We start from the raw sequence: 18,153 nt of genomic DNA on the forward strand, positions 1-18,153 counted from the left end.
AATGCTGGGGGTGTAGCTCAGAGGTAGATTGGCCCTGGGGTTCAGTTCCCAGTACCAAAAAAAAATTGTCCATTACCAGGGAGAGAACAATATGTACAATGTGATTTGTGTGGCAGCTGCTTCATGAAACTGAGGAAGCACTTGACGTGTGGCCAGGGATCCCTGCTGTGCTCGTGTGATGCCAGGGGCAGTGTGCTGGGTCTGGGAGTGGATGAGAGTGTGACCCCTTACCAGATCCCAGGTCCCACAAGGGGCAAAGCCCTAGGCATGAGCTTTCCCTGCTCCTCCCCTCCTTGGCCTCTGCCACAGTTTGGGAACAGAAAACAGGGAACTTGTTTAAAAGATTTCAGATACGAAGGGGCTGTAATAACTAGGCTGGCAACCTGGTGGCAGGTAATACCATTAATCCCAGTTTGTAGGCAAAGAAACCAGGACATAGAAAGGTTTAGTCATGAGCCGGGTGAGGTGGCACATGCTTTATAATCCCAGCATTTGGGAGGCTGAGACAGAAGGATCCGGGTTCGTGGCCAGCCTCAACTATTTAGTGAGACCCTGTTTCAAAATAAAGAGTAAACAATCCAGCTGGGGGTGTAGCTCACAGGTAAAATGGCCCTGGGGTTCAATTCCCAGCACCCCCCCCCACACACACACACGGTTTAGTCATAAAATCACCCAGGGGAAAAAACTGCTAAAAGTGGCGTCATCCATTGTGGCTAAAAGGGAGTCAGATTCTATCACTGGACTGAGGCTGGGTTAGGGTGTGTGTACAGGAGGAAAGCCATGTAACTAAGGAGAAAGGGGAGGTATCCAGAGAAAACACTTGCAAAGGGCCTCATCTGTGCACTTCTGGGATGGGGGACACACTCAGATGACACAGTCTGTTTAGCCTGTGTCTACAGAACTCTAGAATCCCAGACACTTCAAGCCACACACAGAGAAAGGCTACATAATAGAGATGAGGAGGCCCCATAGTTCCACTATGTAGCTGGTGAGACCCTTTTATGTTTTGTGTGGTACTGCGGATGGAACTCAGTGGCATGAGACCTCTGAGCTATACCCCCAGCCCTATTTTTTTATTCTTAATTTTGAAGCAGGGTCTCACTAAGTTGCAGAGGGCCTCACTAAGTAGCTGAGGCTGTCCGTGAACCGCGATCCTCCAGTTTCAGCCTCCCAAGTACTGGGATTACAAGCGTGCGCCACCACGCCCGGCTGGTGAAACCCTTTTGAAACCTGCTCCTTAGCCACAGCAGCTCTGGACCTTCATTACTCTTCCTCTTACACTGTAAGGATTCCCAGGCATCCAGGGCAACAGGAAAGTTATTGGTTCAGGTGTGAAAATAAGATCAAGAGTAGAACCTTGCTAGATCCTTTTGGTTAAAAAAAAAAAAAAAAATCACCCACTCCAGCTCCCTAAGAGGCGAAGAAGATTGGAGTTCAGAAAGCTCCCAGTTGGTCACCAATGTCGGGAACCCTGGGAGTCCGTCGTATTTGGTAGCTGGAATTTGATTTTGGCAAAACAACAATTGAAGAGGATGTGATGGGGGCAGGTGTTTCCTCCAGCGAGGGCCAGGCTGGAGCAGAGCTAGCAGAAGAGCCGCGGCCCCGGCCCCTCCGTGGTCAGGGTGGCCAGAGCACCCCAGGTGCAGCTGCAGGACACTTTCCCTCCTACAGTCATTCCTTTTTCTGCCTACACATTTCCTGTGCCTGCCCAGATTTCCCGATGGGCTAAGACAGGGGAAAATAGACCAGCTTTTCCTCACCAGTAGGCCAACCTACTTGAGATCAATTCTGGCTCTATAACATGGGCAAGTTACTTAATCCCTCCTGGGTCTTGTTTTTCTGTAAAAAGTGACAATAAGCTCTTCTCTATAAGGTTATCGTAGAGATTAAATGATATTAATGTGGGAAACTGCCAGAGGTTGGCAGCTTAGAGTAAATGGCTTTATATTCTGTCTTTCATTTTCACATCTATACTGAAGGGGTGAGATTTGATGATCTCAAAAGGAACTTTCAGGTCACAGAGGTATCTGATTCATATGCATGTAGACAAATTGCACTTAAAGGTTATTGAAACACTCAACAGAACTCTGCCACTAACGCCCCTCTAGCTGGATCGTTCCCAATGGCCTCGGGCCTTTCCAATAGTCAGATCATCCGTGTGTTTGTTTGTTTTTTGTGGTACTGGGAACAAAATGCAGGGGCCTTCTACCTCCAGGCTATACTCGCAGACCTATTTTATATTTTATTTGGAAACAGGGTCTCACTGCATTGCTGAGAGCCTAAGTAGCTGAGGCTGGCTTTGAACCCGCAGGATCCTCCTGTCTCAGCCTCCCAAGTACTGGGATTATGAGCTTGTGCCACCATGCCTGGCTACAGATCATCCATTGAAAAGACAAGAGCCAAGTGTGGTGATGCACACACCTGTAATCCCAATACTTAGGAGGCTGAGACAGGAGGATCGCGGGTTAGAAGCCAGCCTCATCAAATAGTGAGACTCCTCAACCTAGCAAGACCCTGTCTCAAAATAAAAAATAGAACAGGGCTAGGGATGTAGCTCGGAGGTAGAATGCCTCTGGGTTCAATCCTTAATCCCAAAATAAAAAATAAAAAAATGAAAAGACCAGAAAGAGGCATTTTTATCACGGCCGTCCAGACCAAGAGCAGAGCCTACAAGACCTCCAAGGACTTCTTCAAAGAATATTTGTACCACTCTGTCGAGAAAGCAAAGGTCCCAACCATGGGTTGCCGCAGAGGCACCCAACCATGCCAGGTGATAATGTACCACTGTGCTGACCTGCCTACCCTAGGCCCAACTGAAGCTCCTCTAAACCTCATCTCAGCCAGTGCCCACCAGTAGGGTCCCCGGGGGAAGGGGTGCCTCACTCACCACCCATGGCTTGTCGCAGAAGTTATAAATGGATTCCAGCGAGTTGATGCTGGGGAGGCCTGCGTACTGCATGCCGATAATCAGGTGGCGGAAGTCCTCGTTCTCAGCCATGCCAAACGCATGCTGCCGGATGAGCACAAAGTCCGGCCGGAAGGACCTGGTGAGAAGTAGAGGTGGGTTTTCCATTAGCCAGCAACCCAGCTCAGGTATCATCCTGCCTTCCATTTCCAAAGCCCTGGTCAGAGAAATAGTGTCACGGTCAGCTAGCACAGGGACCTCACTTGAGTATTTATTTTTCCCTTCTTGACTGGGAAATGAAATATGATGGCACTTTCCAAAGGAGATTTGGGGAACAGATTTCTAACATTTTCCTCCTGCTTTGTGCTAAGCATTGTCTTTTTCTAAGGTGCACATAAACTCGGGAGGAAAGAAACCCTTTCCGATTCTCACAACTTCCGTGAAAAAGGTTTCTTTGGGGGGGGGGTATTTTGTTTTTGTTTTTTTTTTGTGTGTGTGTGGTACTGGGGATGGAACCCTGGGGCATTCTACCTCCAACCTACACCCCCAGCCCTATTTTTTATTCTTTATTTTAAAACAGGGTCTCAATGAGTTGCGAAGGGCCTCACTAAGTAGCTGAGGCTGGCTATGAACCCGGGTCCTCCTGTCTTGGCCTCCCAAATGCTGGGATTACAAGCGTGCGCCCCTACGCCGGGCTCAGTGAAAAAGATTTTTGCTTGTTCTCAGGGAGCATTTGGAAGCCTTAAAAGTTCCTTGCAGCTCCAGAGTTGGTGCTCAGAGCAAGTCCTGGAAGCCGACGTAACAGGCTGCCTCCACCATGCTACCAAGAGGTATCTGATCTCAGCGTCCTGTTCTGACTCCTTAGAGCAAGCAACGCCCTCAGCAGGCCCCAGGAGAGCAGGGCCCGGGCCGGCGGAGAGCAGATGCCAAACTTCCCAATGTTACTCTTCCAAAGCGGACGCTAGGGAGGGGTACAAATATTTTTCGCAGAATTGGGGTTGAGCAACGGCTGCAGGAAGTGCTGAGAATACAGAATGTTCCCAGGCATGGGAAAGCTCCCCACATTTCAGCCCTAGCCAGCAAAGCACGTGGCCGCGGCGGCTCGCAGGCCTGGGCCCCTGTCTAAAGCTCAGCAGTGTCACACCGCGTGCAATGACCTACCTGGTCCTCTGCCCAGGCAGCCAGCCAGCCCCACCTACAGCCCCAGCCACACCCAGGCTCAAAGACTGGGCTCTTCTAGGGGGCTCAAAGGGCTCCCCTCAGTTACTGAGGGACTTAGCATCAAGTCAGCCTGACATCTGCTTGGGCTACGCTGCCTCGGGCTCAGTTCTGGGACCTATTGTCCCAGACATCCCCAGTCAGGCTTGTTTTGTCTTGGATCCAGCTCTTGTTGGACACTGGAAGCCGTAGGCCTGAGATGAAACTCCAAACTTTTAAATGCCAGTTAGAGGAACAGAGCTCTAGACTTGAGGCCAGCAGCTGCATTCCTACACCGGCACTTGGAAGGACCCTGCCTGGTTCTTGCCAGATCCCTCCTGGGCCTGCTGCTGGACCTTTCTGTCATTACCTCCTCTGTGTGTGCGTCTCTGTGACTCGTCCTACCTCTAGCCTCTGTTGGGGACCTGTGTGAGCTCACTTCCGACCTGAATGGGCATCTCCTTTCTGTCTAGTTCCCGGCATCGACGAACTCACATCTCCTGAGTTGAGGTTCCAGGCACACTCTGTCTGGCCTCTCCTGTCTCTGACCCAGGTCCTCTTGGACACTAGGAGCCTTAGAGTCAGGGTCCTGAAGATTGAAGCGGGAACAGGGCGAGGTGGGGACGCCTGGAACAAGACTGAGATCTGAAAACCTGAAGTCACGTTGCGCTCCTGGGAAGAATGACACTGTGGAAACCATTTCCCCTATCTGGAATTCTCATTACTTCCCTCAAAGAACTGTTGTACAGATATTACATAACACCACCATGTCACCTGCCAAGGTGGTGTCCAATAATTGCCGATGCTTTTTTAGACCCATCATGTCTGTCCCAATCCTAAGTTTCCCAGTCAGACTTAGGTGTTCCTTAGAGTGAGGGATATAGAAAGAATACAGAGCTGAGAGTCAGGAGAACTAACGAAGAGCACAGGGCTCTGCCACCGACTCACAGGGTCAATCTAGCACCTCAACATGAAACTGAACGTTGAACCCGATATGTTGTCTTCCAACTTTTTGAAAAACAATAGAACCTGGTTTGTCGGAGGAGATGCACAAGGAGATAAGAGCACCAACCCTCACTGATGGAAGGGACGGTGCAAGAGCCCTCGCAGGAATCCAGTTACCGCTGAGCGAGCTCTGCACCCCATCTTTCCCACCTAACCTCACTAAGTGCTCCACCCACACACAGCCCTGCCGTGCTGCTCCAACACCTGACTTTGAACCCGCCCCTCAGGCCAGGGGTGGAGGCAGCGACAGTGACCCGAGGACAGCGAGGCCTTTACCGGACAACCTTCGTGCCATTCCGGAGCACCTGCATATCCACCGCATACGTTCCATTTGCATGGGCCACCAGGTTGAGCTCGGAAAATTCCGCCTGAAAAATAAGAGTCGGGGAATAAGCCCACAGTCCTAGCTTGTCTAAGTCTTGCTGACAGCAGCAGCCCCAGAGCCAAACATTTATTTACAGTTTTCTGAGCATTTTCATATCCTGAATTTGGCCTGATTCTCCCAATAACCCAATGGGGAAGGTGGGACAAGGATAATTACCCTTATTGACCCAAGGAGGGAACTGGACAAACTAATCACTGGGACACACAGGAGCAAAGCTTGGGTCTTCGGACTGCCAGCCTCGTGTCCTTTGTGCGGCCTCCATAGTGAGGATATGAACCAGGACAAATAGCTCCTTTCTCAGTTCCAACATAAAAACACTAGCGTTTAGTTTAGGTGACTGGGCTTTAGTTCTGCTCCGCCTCCAACTAGCTGCAGAACATGGTTTTTTTTGTTGTTGCCTTTTTCTTTTCTCTTCTTTTCTTTTCTTTTCCTTTCACGTGTGTGGAACTGGGGATTAAAACCAAGGGCATTCTGCCTCCAAGCCACACCCCTAGCCCTTTTTTTTTTTTAATTTTAAACAGGATCTCACTAGGTTACCGAGAGTCTCGCTACATTGCTGAGGCTGTCCTCAAACCTGTGATCCTCCTGTCTCATCCTCCCAAGTACTGGGATTACAGAGACGCACCACCACATCCACTGCTGCATAAAATGTTAAGTGAGTTACCTGTTCTCCCTGGGTTTCAGTTTTTAAATCCACAAAATGAGGATGATTTTTTTTTAACAACCTTGCCTATGTAACAAGCTGTCTGAAGAACTGAATGTAATAATGGATTGGAAAATACTCTGAAAAATCATAACATACTGCAAAATGGGTGAGGGACAATTTCTAGGACTACAGAGAAGACATATACATTACTTAAGCTAGACTTCTCCCTCCTCCCAAACAGACCTAACCGTCTACTTTCCATCAAGGAAGGGACAGAGGAAGTTAAAAAAAAAAAAAAGTACTCTTTCAGGACTTCACTATATTAAAGCAAAAGGGTGTTGTGGGGTGGGTACTAGGGGCTGAGTCCAAGGTGCTCTACCTCTGGGCTTTATAAAAAGGTGTTCTTTTCTAAGTTCTGAGGCCCAGGGCCGGCAGCACACCTCCACAGCAGACGTGTGTCTGCCCGGAAACACACTGCTCCCAGCAACACGGAGATGCGGCCAGTGTCCTGAGAAGACATTCCTCTAAGGTCTTCCTCGGCCTGGAAACTTGCGCTGCAAGAGGGGCCCTAAGCCATACTGCGCACTTCTGTGCAGACCACAGAAAAGAAGCCAAGAAAATCACAAGCTGTAACCTTCAGGACCATGCCTCGCTAAGAGAAGAGCCCTGGGGAAAGGGCAGAAGAGGGGAGGCGGAGAGCCCAGAACCCAGTGTCAGGCTCTGGAGAAAGTGAAAAGAGAGAAGCCACTCGAGCCTTTGGCTCATTACCTGTTCCACCTTGATATCATAATCTCCAAGGACTTTTTTGCCTCGAAAGCACTTGGCCCTGGAAAAGTGAATAAAAACACACATGCACACAAATTAGTCTCGTTCAAGTGTTTGGAGTCAAACATTTGCTCTCGCAAAGGAGAGGACTACCACAGAAGAAACGTCCAAGTGTCGGGAGGCTTGGGTTCTGACACGCATCTGCCATCTCAAGCAAACCATTTTTCCTCGAGCCTCGACTTAAAACAATTTGGATTGCTTAAACTTGTAAAATAACTCACACCACCCTTCCACTCAGCTTTCGTGATCTCTATGGTTAATATCCCTGGTATTTGGCTACATAAAGCCTAAAAGTAGGAATCTCTTCAATATTATTCTCGCTAAAGACTAAGTCAATACAAGAGTGTTTGTGTGTGTGTGTGTGTGTGTGTGTGTGTGTGTGTGTGTGTGTGTGTGTAGGTACTGAGGATTAAACCCAGGGGTAATCTACTGGGCTATACCCCAGCACTATTTTTATTTTTTCTTTTCAGACAGGGTCTCACTTCTCGAACAGGATTACAGGTAAGGCTGGCTGCAAACTTGCGATCTTCCCAAATACTAGAATTATAGGCATGTGCCACCATGCCTAGCTCAACACTAGGCCAATCTTACACATTTCTATCAATACTTTATCTTCTATTTTATTTCATTTATGCAGTACTGGGGATTGAACCCAGGGGCATTCTATCCCCAAGACACATCCCCAGCCCTATTTTCTATTTTTTATTTTGAAACAGCGTCTCGCTAAGTTGCTGAGAGCCTCACTAAGTAGCTGAGGCTGGCTTCGAACCTGCGCGATCCTCCTGTCTCAGCCTCCCAAGCACTGGGATTACAAGCGTGCGCCACCACATCCGGCTCACAAGGATGTTTTACCACCGTACAACCCTCCCCTATCATATCGTATCTTTTGTTGTTTAACAGGGTCTTCTTAATTTGCAGAGCTCCTTGTTAAATTGCTGAGGCTGACTCCAAACCAGCAATCCTCCTATCTCAGCCTACCATGTAATGGGATGACAGGCGCACACCACCATGCCCAGCTCTATCTAGCTTTCATTATCCTGCCCTATAAGTTTTTCTCCTCTGCCCATTTAGGCTGGTTCTGCGTTTGTAGAGAGGACTTTCCCTACTCTACCGATCAGCTAGATCAGGCTCGCTTTTCTAATGGCTGAAATTTCCAGTGGACGTATTTCATTGGAGGTTTCCTGGGAATCTTTTCCCAAAATAAAGAAATACACTATTAATTGGGCACCGTATTCTAGGAATCATATGCTAGTTGCTTTTAAGAACATTTTATTTAATCCTTGTAACACCTTGTGACACAGGGAGACAGGTCTTCATTTTAGAAATAAGGAAACCAAGATGCACATAGTGGCCACGCTTGTAATCCCAGTATTTGAGAGGCTGAGGCAGGAGGACTGCAGGTTCGAAGCCAGCCTCAGCTACTTAGTGAAGCCCTCCGCAACTTAGTGAGGCCCTGTTTCAAAATAAAGAATAAAAAAGAGAGCTGGGGATATAGTTCAGAGATAAAGTGCTCCTGGGTTCCATCCCTGGTACTGAAAAAAAAATTTTAATAAAGAATAAAAACTGAGCCGGGCATTGTGGCTCATGCTTATAATCCCAGCATTTGGGAGGCTGAGACAGGAGGATCGCATATAGTTCAGGGCCACTTAGTGAGGCTCTTTGCAACTCAGTCAGACCCTGTTTCAAAATAAAGAATAAAATATAGGGCTGGGGGTGTAGCTCAGAGGTAGAATGCCCCTGGGTTCCATCCCTAGTACTGCAAAAAAGAAAAAGAAGGAGGAGGAGGAGGAGGAGGAGGAGGAGGAAGAGGAGGAGGAGGAGGAGGAGGAGGAGAAGGAGGAGGAGAAATAGGGCCGGGAGTGTAACTCAGAGGTAGAATGCCCCTAGGCTCAATTCCCAGTACCACAAAAATTAATTAATTAATTAATTAACCCAAAGTTGAGAGGAGGGAAATGGCACGGTCAGGGTCATTCTGTGAATCAGCGACAGAGCCAGCATTCACACCCAAGCCCGTAAGGACTCCGCTGCGCTCCAACCCGCACAGCAGGCTCCCTCTGCTGACTTATTCATTTCATTTTGCTGCGCTGGGATTTTCGTGTTTGTTTTTTTTCCATTTTCCTTCTTCCGGCTCCAGAGGATTTAATGATGTTATGAACATTAGACGTCCCACCACAAATGCTTCCTAGCCTGGTTCCTGTTCAGCTTCCCAGGACAAGGCCAGGCTATTTCCTTTCCTCCATGGATCTGGAACAGCCCGTTCTAGGAAGTTGTCGTTTGTCCTATCCAAGTCCCAGGCCACCCTGAAATGGCTCCTCTGAGGCCGTCCTGGAGCTGGAGCCCTGGAGTCCATCCCTCCCACCTCTGGCCCAGTTCCTTCCTGAGCTTACAGGCGCTTGCTCCTAGGATCCTGACACATCCACAGCTCAGCAAGCCCTCTGGCAGGGGCCTGCGGCACGTGCTACCCCTACCCTGTCTCTGCATGGCGCCATGGCTGTTCTGCAGTTTCCTGGACTCTGGCGGTCTTTGTCTAAGATCATAATAAGGAGGAACTGGAGTAAATGGCCTGCAAAGTCACTTGCGTTTACTGGTTGTCATTTGTCTACGCTGCCATCAGAGATGCTTTCTGAAATTTCCTATCTTCCCTTTCTCAAAACCCCTCCCCCGGGAGCGAAGTCCCGGAGACATTAACGATAGCATCTCTTTCTGTGTGACGCCTTGGTTTTTCAAAGCACATTCCTTGACCTGCCTCTCCTAACGGTGCAGAAGTCAGGAGAGACGGGGTGGTCCATCCGACTGCTGGGGATGCCGGAGTCATGGCGACACTCCTGGGTGTCGGCCCTCGCTCTAAGAGCTTACAGCTAGGGGCTCACGCGTTGCCAAGTTTTCCAAGTCTCTCGTTGATGTTGTGGGTTGTGAGCACTGATGCCGAGGTGTATTTATAGGTCCTGCCACTTCCTGCACCTGCCCATTGACCAAGTTGGCGAACGGAGCTGTTCTCGTGCCTTCTTTCCACCCCCGCCTCTCCCGCTATCCTAATGCCTTTTCCTTAAGGTCCTTTGAGCTGGTGGAAATCTTAGTCTGTGTTTCCTGGCCCGGGGTCACTGACCTCTCTTGGCTGAGTAACAATCTTAAGAGTTAAGGAGCCAAGGAGGCAGGCAGCTAGGACACAGAGCCCTCTTCTGGAGAATGGACATTTGGATTTCAGGTGTTTTCATGAAAAAATAAATAATAATTAACTTGCTAGCAAATGACAGAAACACTAAGAGAGCACTAGAAAGAGACAGTGTGCTACAGTCTGGGGTATGAATCCTGGCTGAGCCCTTGCCTTGCTATGTGACCTTAGGCAAGAGACTACATTTTTTAAGTTACTGCATCATTTAGCTAGATCTATATATCTATCTTCAAAAGTACGTAAAAAGACCTAGTCGTGATGGCACACACCTGTAATCCCAGTACTTGGGCGGTTGAGACAGGAGGATTGCAGATTCGAGGCCAGCCTCAGCAACTTAGGGAGGCCCTCAGCAACTTAGTGAGATTGTGTTTCAAAAAAAAAAAAAAATACGCCAGCCGTGATAGTGCATGCTTACAATCCCAGCATTCAGAGACCAGGGGATTGTGGTTCTCGGAGACCAGAGGATTGTGGTTCTCGGATAGCCTCAGCTACTACTTAGTGAGGTCCTTTGCAACTCAGTAAAACCCTGTTTCAAAATAAAGAGTAAAAAACAGGCCTGGGGTGTAGCTCAGAGGTAAAATGCCCCTGGGTCCCATCCCCAGTACTACAAAAAATATATTAAAAAATAAAAAATAAGTAAAAATAAAAAGGGTTGGGGGTATAGCTGGGAGGTAGAATGTCCCTAGGTTCAATCCCGTCTGCTCCCAAAAAAAGTACATAAATTTAAAAATAAAATATTCTCAAGCCAGGCGTGGTGGCCCATGCTTGTAATCTCCGCGCTTGGGAGGCAGAGACAGGAGGATCGCGCAGGTTCGAAGCCAGCCGTGCAGGCTTAAGAGGCCCTGTTTCCAAAAATAAAGATATAGCTGGGCGTGGTGGTGCCCGCTTGTAATCCCCGCTCTTAGGAGGCAGAGACGGGAGGATCGCTCAGGTTCGAAGCCAGCCGCGCTGGCTTACGAGACCCTGTTTCCAAATAAAAATATAAAAATGGTCTGGGAGTGTAGCCTGGAGGTAGAAGGGCTTCCAGGAACCCCAGTACCACCAAAAATAATAAAAAAATATAAAATATAAAAAGTAAAAATATAACATAGGTCTAGGAGTGTAGCCCGGAGATAGAAGGATTCCATCCCCAGTACCACCAAAATAAATAAATAAATAAATAAATAAATAAATAAATAAAATGTTCTCATTTCCCATTACTATCACACATACCCCCCACTATTAGCTACACCATAGCCTTTAGTAGGAGATCAGAAGTGTGGATACAACCACGCATATACGCTTTAGATATACACATATAGTATCATGCCACCAAAGCTTTTCTAGAACCTTATTTTTTGCACTTAAAAATATATCTTAGTTAGCCGGGCGTGGTGGCCCACGCTTGTAATCCCATTCGGGAGGCTGAGATCGGAGGATCACGGTTCGCGGACAGCCTCAGCTACTTAATGAGGCCCTTTGCAACTCAGTGAGACCCGGTTTCAAAATAAAGAATAAAATAAAGAATAAAAAGTAGGGCAGGGGGTGTAGCTCGGAGGTCGAATGCCCCTGGGTTCCATCCCCAGACCCGCAAAAAAAATATATAATATATATATATATATATATATATATATATATATATATATAATCTTAGTGTTATATTTTCAGCACATACCAATGGACCTCCTTCTTTGCAAGAGTTGCATGCAATTCCACTTGAAAAGCTAATGCTTATTGATGAGCATTTAGATTTCCAGATTCTTATTTTTACCATTACAGGTAGTGCTGTCATGTTTGCATTCTACAACAAATCTATAGGACACTTAACTTATTGCAGAATTACTGGTGCAGGGAATAAACTCAGTTACAGTTCCTACTAAGTTATTAGAAATTCAGTCCACAGAAGTTAAACCTAGAACTAAGAAAGAGATTATACAATTCTCATCAGTGCTTGTAAGTTTGGGAGACGCACTTCGCCTCCCTCGGCTTGCCCACACAGACCCTCGCATAAGACGGGAACACAGTAGGTGCTCAGTATAGACTCTGTGACTGGCAGTCTTGTAAAATAAATCTCAATTCATCCCCTGGCGCTCAATCCTAAACAGAACCCAAGATGTACATCCTTGAAACACAAACTAAAAATATCTTTGGAGCCTGTGTTGTCAATTTCCCCCTATTGTAACATTTTCTTAACAAGACTAGCAGCTGAGGATCTATGCAAGTTTAATGGCCTGCAGCTTCCTTGATGGACCATGTAATGAACCATCTCCCCTCATTGCGAAAATCAGTAGAGGCTTCTAGATTTAGCTCTTGTTACTCAAGGATGAGAATATCTTCCTCGTTTCCCAACTAGAGCTTGTGACGCTCAGGAGCCTGATTTCAGAAATTTCTGTGCTGATACCATCTCAAAACTTGGCCCAACTCAGATAAGCCTGGCTTAAGTGCTCCATGTTTTATGTGTGGGAGAAAGAAGAAAAAGCTCTAGAAATAGGAGCCAGGGAACCGAATTCAGGCCTACTCCTACCACTTCTCGGCTGTGTGACTTTGGACAGTCTGTGTAACTCTTAATGCATAAAATATTGACATGTCCCATGGTCCGGGGGCTCAGCTACTCCAGAGGCTGAGATGGGAGGATTCCTTGAGCCCAGGAATGAAAGGCTGGCCTAGGCAAAACTGCGGCCTCTTCTCCAAAACAAAGAAGAACAGAGAGGGGCTAATGAGAACTTGAGTAAAAAGAGTCAACACTCACTATGCACCGAACACTATTTTAAATGTTGTATGTCTTTTCCCTCATTTCGTAATATCTGGCCCATAGGTTTCTGTGAAGAAAATGAAGTTGGACGACATGAAAGTATTTTAGAAACTCTGAAATGCCATGGAAATATGATGTTAGCAAAATCGAGCACAGCGTTTATGCTGTCTTATCATTACTACAGAAAAGATGGCTCCTTCCTCTTCTGAAGTTTTATCACATTGTCTGCTTATGACATTTGGTTCATAGTGTGATCATCTGACACCAGCTTTCAAAGAAGGTTGTCTAATAATCTGACCACCTTCCCCAGCCACTGCCGCTTAGACCATCCCATGGTCTACAGTAGATCTTGGATTTTCCAGAATATTTTAGATTTTAAATACTGTTTATATTCTATTATTTGATGATGCTCTGAGCTTCGTTTTGTACAAATATAATGGTTGTTCTATCTATACATTTCCAAGTCCCTCACAAAGCTCTATACGCAGTAGGTTCATAACGAAGACTTATTTACTAAGGCCGGTTGTGGTGGCGCATGCTTATAATCCCAGCATTCCGGAGGCTGAGACAGGAGGACTGAGGTTCAAGGCCAGCCTCAGCTACTTAGTGAGGTCCTTTGCAGCTTGGTGAGAGCCTGTTTTAAAATAAAGAATAAAAAGTAAGTCTGGGGTTGTCGCTCAGAGGTGGAATGTCCCTGGGTTCCATCCCCAGTACCGCAAAAAAAAAAAAAAAAAGACTTATTTACTGACTGGAGATGTTAGGAGTGGTTCAGGCAGGACCAACACAGAAAGCCCAAAGAGGCCACCTTCAGGGCTGAGTGGACTGAGACTTCTGCGGGACCAGCCATCTTTTTTCTCCATGCAGGTACCAATCCCAGAGGGTCATGTGCTTTTCACCCTGTCCTTCCCAATAAGAATCTGTTCTCAGCCGGGCATTGTGACGGACGGGTATAATCCCAGCATTTGGGAGGCCAAGACTAGAGGGTCACGGTTCGTGGACAGCCTCAGCTACTTAGTGAGGCCCTCCGCAATTTAGTGAGACCCTGTTTCAAAAATAAAGAATAGAGCCGGGCGTGGTGATGCACGCTTGTAATCCCAGTGCTTGGGAGGCTGAGACAGGAGGATCGCACGGGTTCGAAGCCAGCCTCAGCTACTTAGTGAGGCTCTCGACAACTCAGTGAGACCCTGTTTCCAAATAAAATAGAAAATATCTCTGGGAGTATAGCCCGGAGGTAGAAAGGCCCTGGGTTCCACCCCCAGGACCACAAAAAAAAAAAAAAAGAAAAAAAGAAAAAAAAAGGGCAGTGGATGTAGCTCAGATGTCGAATGCCCCTGAGTTCCATTCCAGACCCACAAAGAAGAGGAAGGAAGGAAGGAAGGAAGGAGGGAAGGAAGGAGAAGAAATGAATCTGCTCTTAATCTCCAGCTACAGAGGCACCAAGGGGTTTTGAAACAGCCTAGACAGAGTACAGATCCTCCCGGATGACTGAAACGTGCCGACGGACCAAACCTCCAGCCCGAGTATGACAGCGCACTCACATACTCCTGAAGGCATTCTTAGAGCTTTGGAAGTCGCCCAGCACCTCGTAGATTCCTAGCGCTGCTCTAGACATTTATCTCTTAGCTTCTGGCTCTCACTAACTCCAACTCAGGCTCATTCTTTTTACCAAGCATCGCAAGGCTTTGAGGAGTTAAAAAAGAAACTAGAAATCGCAGCGGGGTTTCTGTTTCCCAGCCTAGGTTGGAAGGCGAAGAGCAAGCCTGTCTGTTTTGGGGAATTTGTGAGCTCCTGCTGCCACCCACTGGCAGGATGTGGACAGAAGACGCACAGAAGCACAGCGGCCCCCACTCACCCACACACTGAGCGCTGGGCTATCCTAGACAGATGCTCAGTCACTGCTCTGAAAAACCATGCTGAGAGACCCGTATGGGCAGGCAGATCGGCGATAGGGCACTTGGCCAGCATACATGCGCCCTGGGTTCGAGCCTTAGCACCACAAAAACAAAAATCCCATGACCAAAGTTTAACAGCGCCTTCTAAAAACTGTGGGTACACAGGCATGGAGACACATGCCAGGAATTCCGATACTTGGGAGGCTGAGACAGGATCTTAGGTTTGAGAGCAGGCTTAGCAACTTGGTGAGACCATGTTTCAAAATAACAAATAAGGGCCGGGATGTAGCTCAGTGGCAAAGCGCCTGCTTTGCAGGTGTGGCGCTCTGGGTTCGATCCCCGGTTCCAAAAAAGACAAAAAAAAAAAAAAAACCCTTAAAAAAAAAACAAAAACAAATAAGGTCAGTGTGGTGGCACACACTTGTAATCCCAGTTCTTGGGAGGCTGGGGAGGCTGAGACAGGATTGGGCAGGTTTGAAGCCATCCTCAGCTACTTAGTGAGGTTCTCAGCAACTTAATGAGACCCTGTTTCCAAATAAAATATAAAATAGGTCTGGGAGTGTAGCCCAAAGGTAAAAAGCCTCTGGGTTCCAGCACCACAATTAATAATAATAATAATAATAACAACAACAATAAAATTGGGTTGAGTGTGTAGCTCAGAGGTAGAATGCTCCAGTAACACAGAGGAAAACAAATGTGTACATACCCCACACTGGATTGCCAGCTTTCTGCAACCTGCAGAAAAAAGACTGTGGGTTGTCAGTAAATTCAGAAAAAAAAATTACTCAGTGGTGCACGCTTGTAATCTCCGTGCTTGGGAGACTGAGACAGGAGGATAACTCAGGTTTGAAGCCAGCCTCAGCTACTTAGTGAGGCTCTCAGCAAATTAGTGAGACCCTGTTTCCAAATAAAATATAAAAAAGGTCTGGGAGTATAGCCCGGAGGTAGAAAGCCTCTGGGTTCCACCGCAGCACCCCCCCAAAAAAAAAAATTTGCTATTTTAGCTGGGTGTGATGGTGCACACTTGTAACCCCAGTACTTGGGAGGCTGAGACAGGAGGATCTGGGTTTGTGGCCAGCTTCTGGGTTTGTGGCCAGCCTCAGCTACTTAATTAGGTCCTCCGCAACTTATTGAGACCCTGTTTCAAAATAAAGAATAAAAAATTGGCCGGGCATGGTGACACACGCTTGTAATCCCCACGCTTGGGAGGCAGAGACAGGAGGATCGTGCAGGTTTGAAGCCAGCCTCTCTGGCTTAAGAGACCCTGTTTCCAAATAAAAATATAAAAAATAGGTATCTGGGAGTGTAGCCTGGAGGTAGAAGGGTTTTCAGGAACCCCAGTACCACAATTAAATAAATAAATAAATAAATAAATAAATAAATAAATAAATAAATGGACTAGGGCTGTAGCTCAGAGGTAGAATGCCTCTGGGTTCAATTCCCAGTGCCACAAAAATAAAAAAAGAATTTTCTATTTTACTTGAACTTGGCAAACCAAGAGTTACTGGACAGCACTTAACCTGATAACTCAATCACATGAATGATTAGGTCTAAAACTTAGACACTAACTGAGATATGTCAGTAACATTAAAATAAAGAATTTAAGCTGAGTGTGGTGGCACATGCTTTTAATCCCAGCATTCGGGAGGCTGAGATAGGAGGATCACGGTTTAAAGACAGCCTCAGCTACTACTTAGTGAGGCCCTTTGCAACTCAGTGAGACCTTATTTCAAAATAAAGAATTAAAAATAGTGCTGGGGGTGTAGCTTGGAGGTAGAATGCCCCCTGGGTTCTATCCCTAGTACTGCAAGAAGATAAAAAAATAAAATAATAGAAGTTAGCCAGGTGTGGTAACACATGCTTGTAAGTCCCAAATACTTGAGAGGTTCAGAAGAATCCCAGGTTTGTGGCAGCCTCAGCAACGCAGGAAGCACTCTGCCACTCAGTGACACCTTGTTTCAAAATAAAAATAAAGTAAGCCAGCCATGGTGGCGCAGGCTTGTAATCCCAGTACTAGGGAGGCTGAGACAGGAGGATCGGGAGGGTTCGAAGCCAGCCTTAGCTACTTAGGCTCTCCGCAACTTTGTGAGACCCTGTTTCCAAATAAAATAGAAAATAGGTCTGGGTATGTAGCCAGAAGGTAGAAAGCCTCTGGGTTCCATCCCCAGTACCACTAAATAAATAAATAATAAATAAATAAAAATAAAGTAGAGATGGGAGTGTAGCTCAGAGGTAGAATGCCCCTGGATTAAATTCCCAGTATCACACACCACACACACACATACACATACATACATGTGCACGCACACACACACGATTTAATCAAATGATAGAAAAGCGCATAGGACTTCGCTGCAGATGTCCTGGAACAGAGATATAAATGAGACCTAAAGCAGAGAGGACATCACAATTGATAAGGGGCTCTCAGCTCAAATTTGCACTTATCTAATTCACAGAACATAAAAACTTTCTTCCAGTACATGGTGATATTTCTGCTATGGCTAATTGGGTTAGGAAGAAGCAAAGACTGGGAAGGCATTAGCACATGTCTGGATAAATGTGGTGTTCTGTGGCTGGTCCTTGATATTATTAATTCAGTGATTAAGTTGTTGCGTCGAGTGCTCTGTAACTGAGGCGCTGCTTAGATAGAGAGCAAGCCCCGCAGTATCTTCGTCAATATTCATACAAATGATCTGGAAGAGAGTACATGGGGAAACCGCCAAGCCTGCAGATGGCATTTGGCTCTTCCTGGGATTAAAATGCCAAGCTGATTAGGGATAAACTGGACGAAGATGTGGACGTGGGCAGAAAAGTGGCAAAGGAGTTTTAATGTAACTAAGTGTAAGAAAACATAGTCAGTGGAAATCATTTTCTCGGAGGATGATAAAGCAGCATCCTCATCTCTAACCCAGTAAAGGATCCAAAATGACAGAAAATTCTTCTCTTAGAATAAACAGTCCCGTGCGATACAACAGGCAAAACACCAAAAACACTGAGAGAGTGAAGGGGGGGGGGCTTAGTTATCAGCAACAAGTTTATTAGAAACCCAACACAGCCGGACGTGGTGACGAATGCTTGTAATCCCAGTACTTGGGAGGCTGAGACAGGAGGGGTGCACAGGTTCAAAGCCAGCCTCAGCTACTGAGTGAGGCTCTCAGCAACTTTGTGACCCTATTTCCAAATTATATATATATATAGGCTTGGGAGTGTAGCCTGGAGATAGAAAGCCCCTGGGTTCCATCCTCAGTATCGCAAACAAAACAAAACAAAAAACCCCAACATACAGAATTCCTCACTGCGACCCCATCTTATATAAGCTGTCGTGTTTTCATATTCGTGATCTAGTCTATCATGTCCACCCATCTAAACACAAATGAGATGATACAGTTAGAAGT

The 18,153-nt window shown here is 46.7% G+C and overlaps 1 protein-coding gene across 1 annotated transcript in view; it reads right to left on the reverse strand.

Annotated features, from left to right (window-relative positions):
* The window catches only part of SYN2 (synapsin II), a gene marked incomplete at both ends in the record, with an annotated part of 112,163 nt that overhangs the window by 41,635 nt on the left and 52,375 nt on the right, over nt 1–18,153 (reverse strand). The window contains 3 exons of the mRNA XM_080718030.1: nt 2,888–3,044; nt 5,384–5,475; nt 6,907–6,964. Coding sequence (XP_080574156.1) covers nt 2,888–3,044; nt 5,384–5,475; nt 6,907–6,964 — 307 coding nt within the window. The remainder of the gene's footprint in view (nt 1–2,887; nt 3,045–5,383; nt 5,476–6,906; nt 6,965–18,153) is intronic.

Source organism: Muscardinus avellanarius (assembly GCF_963383645.1).
Source record: "Muscardinus avellanarius genome assembly, chromosome: 22".
In the NCBI taxonomy this organism is placed as follows: domain Eukaryota; kingdom Metazoa; phylum Chordata; class Mammalia; order Rodentia; family Gliridae; genus Muscardinus; species Muscardinus avellanarius.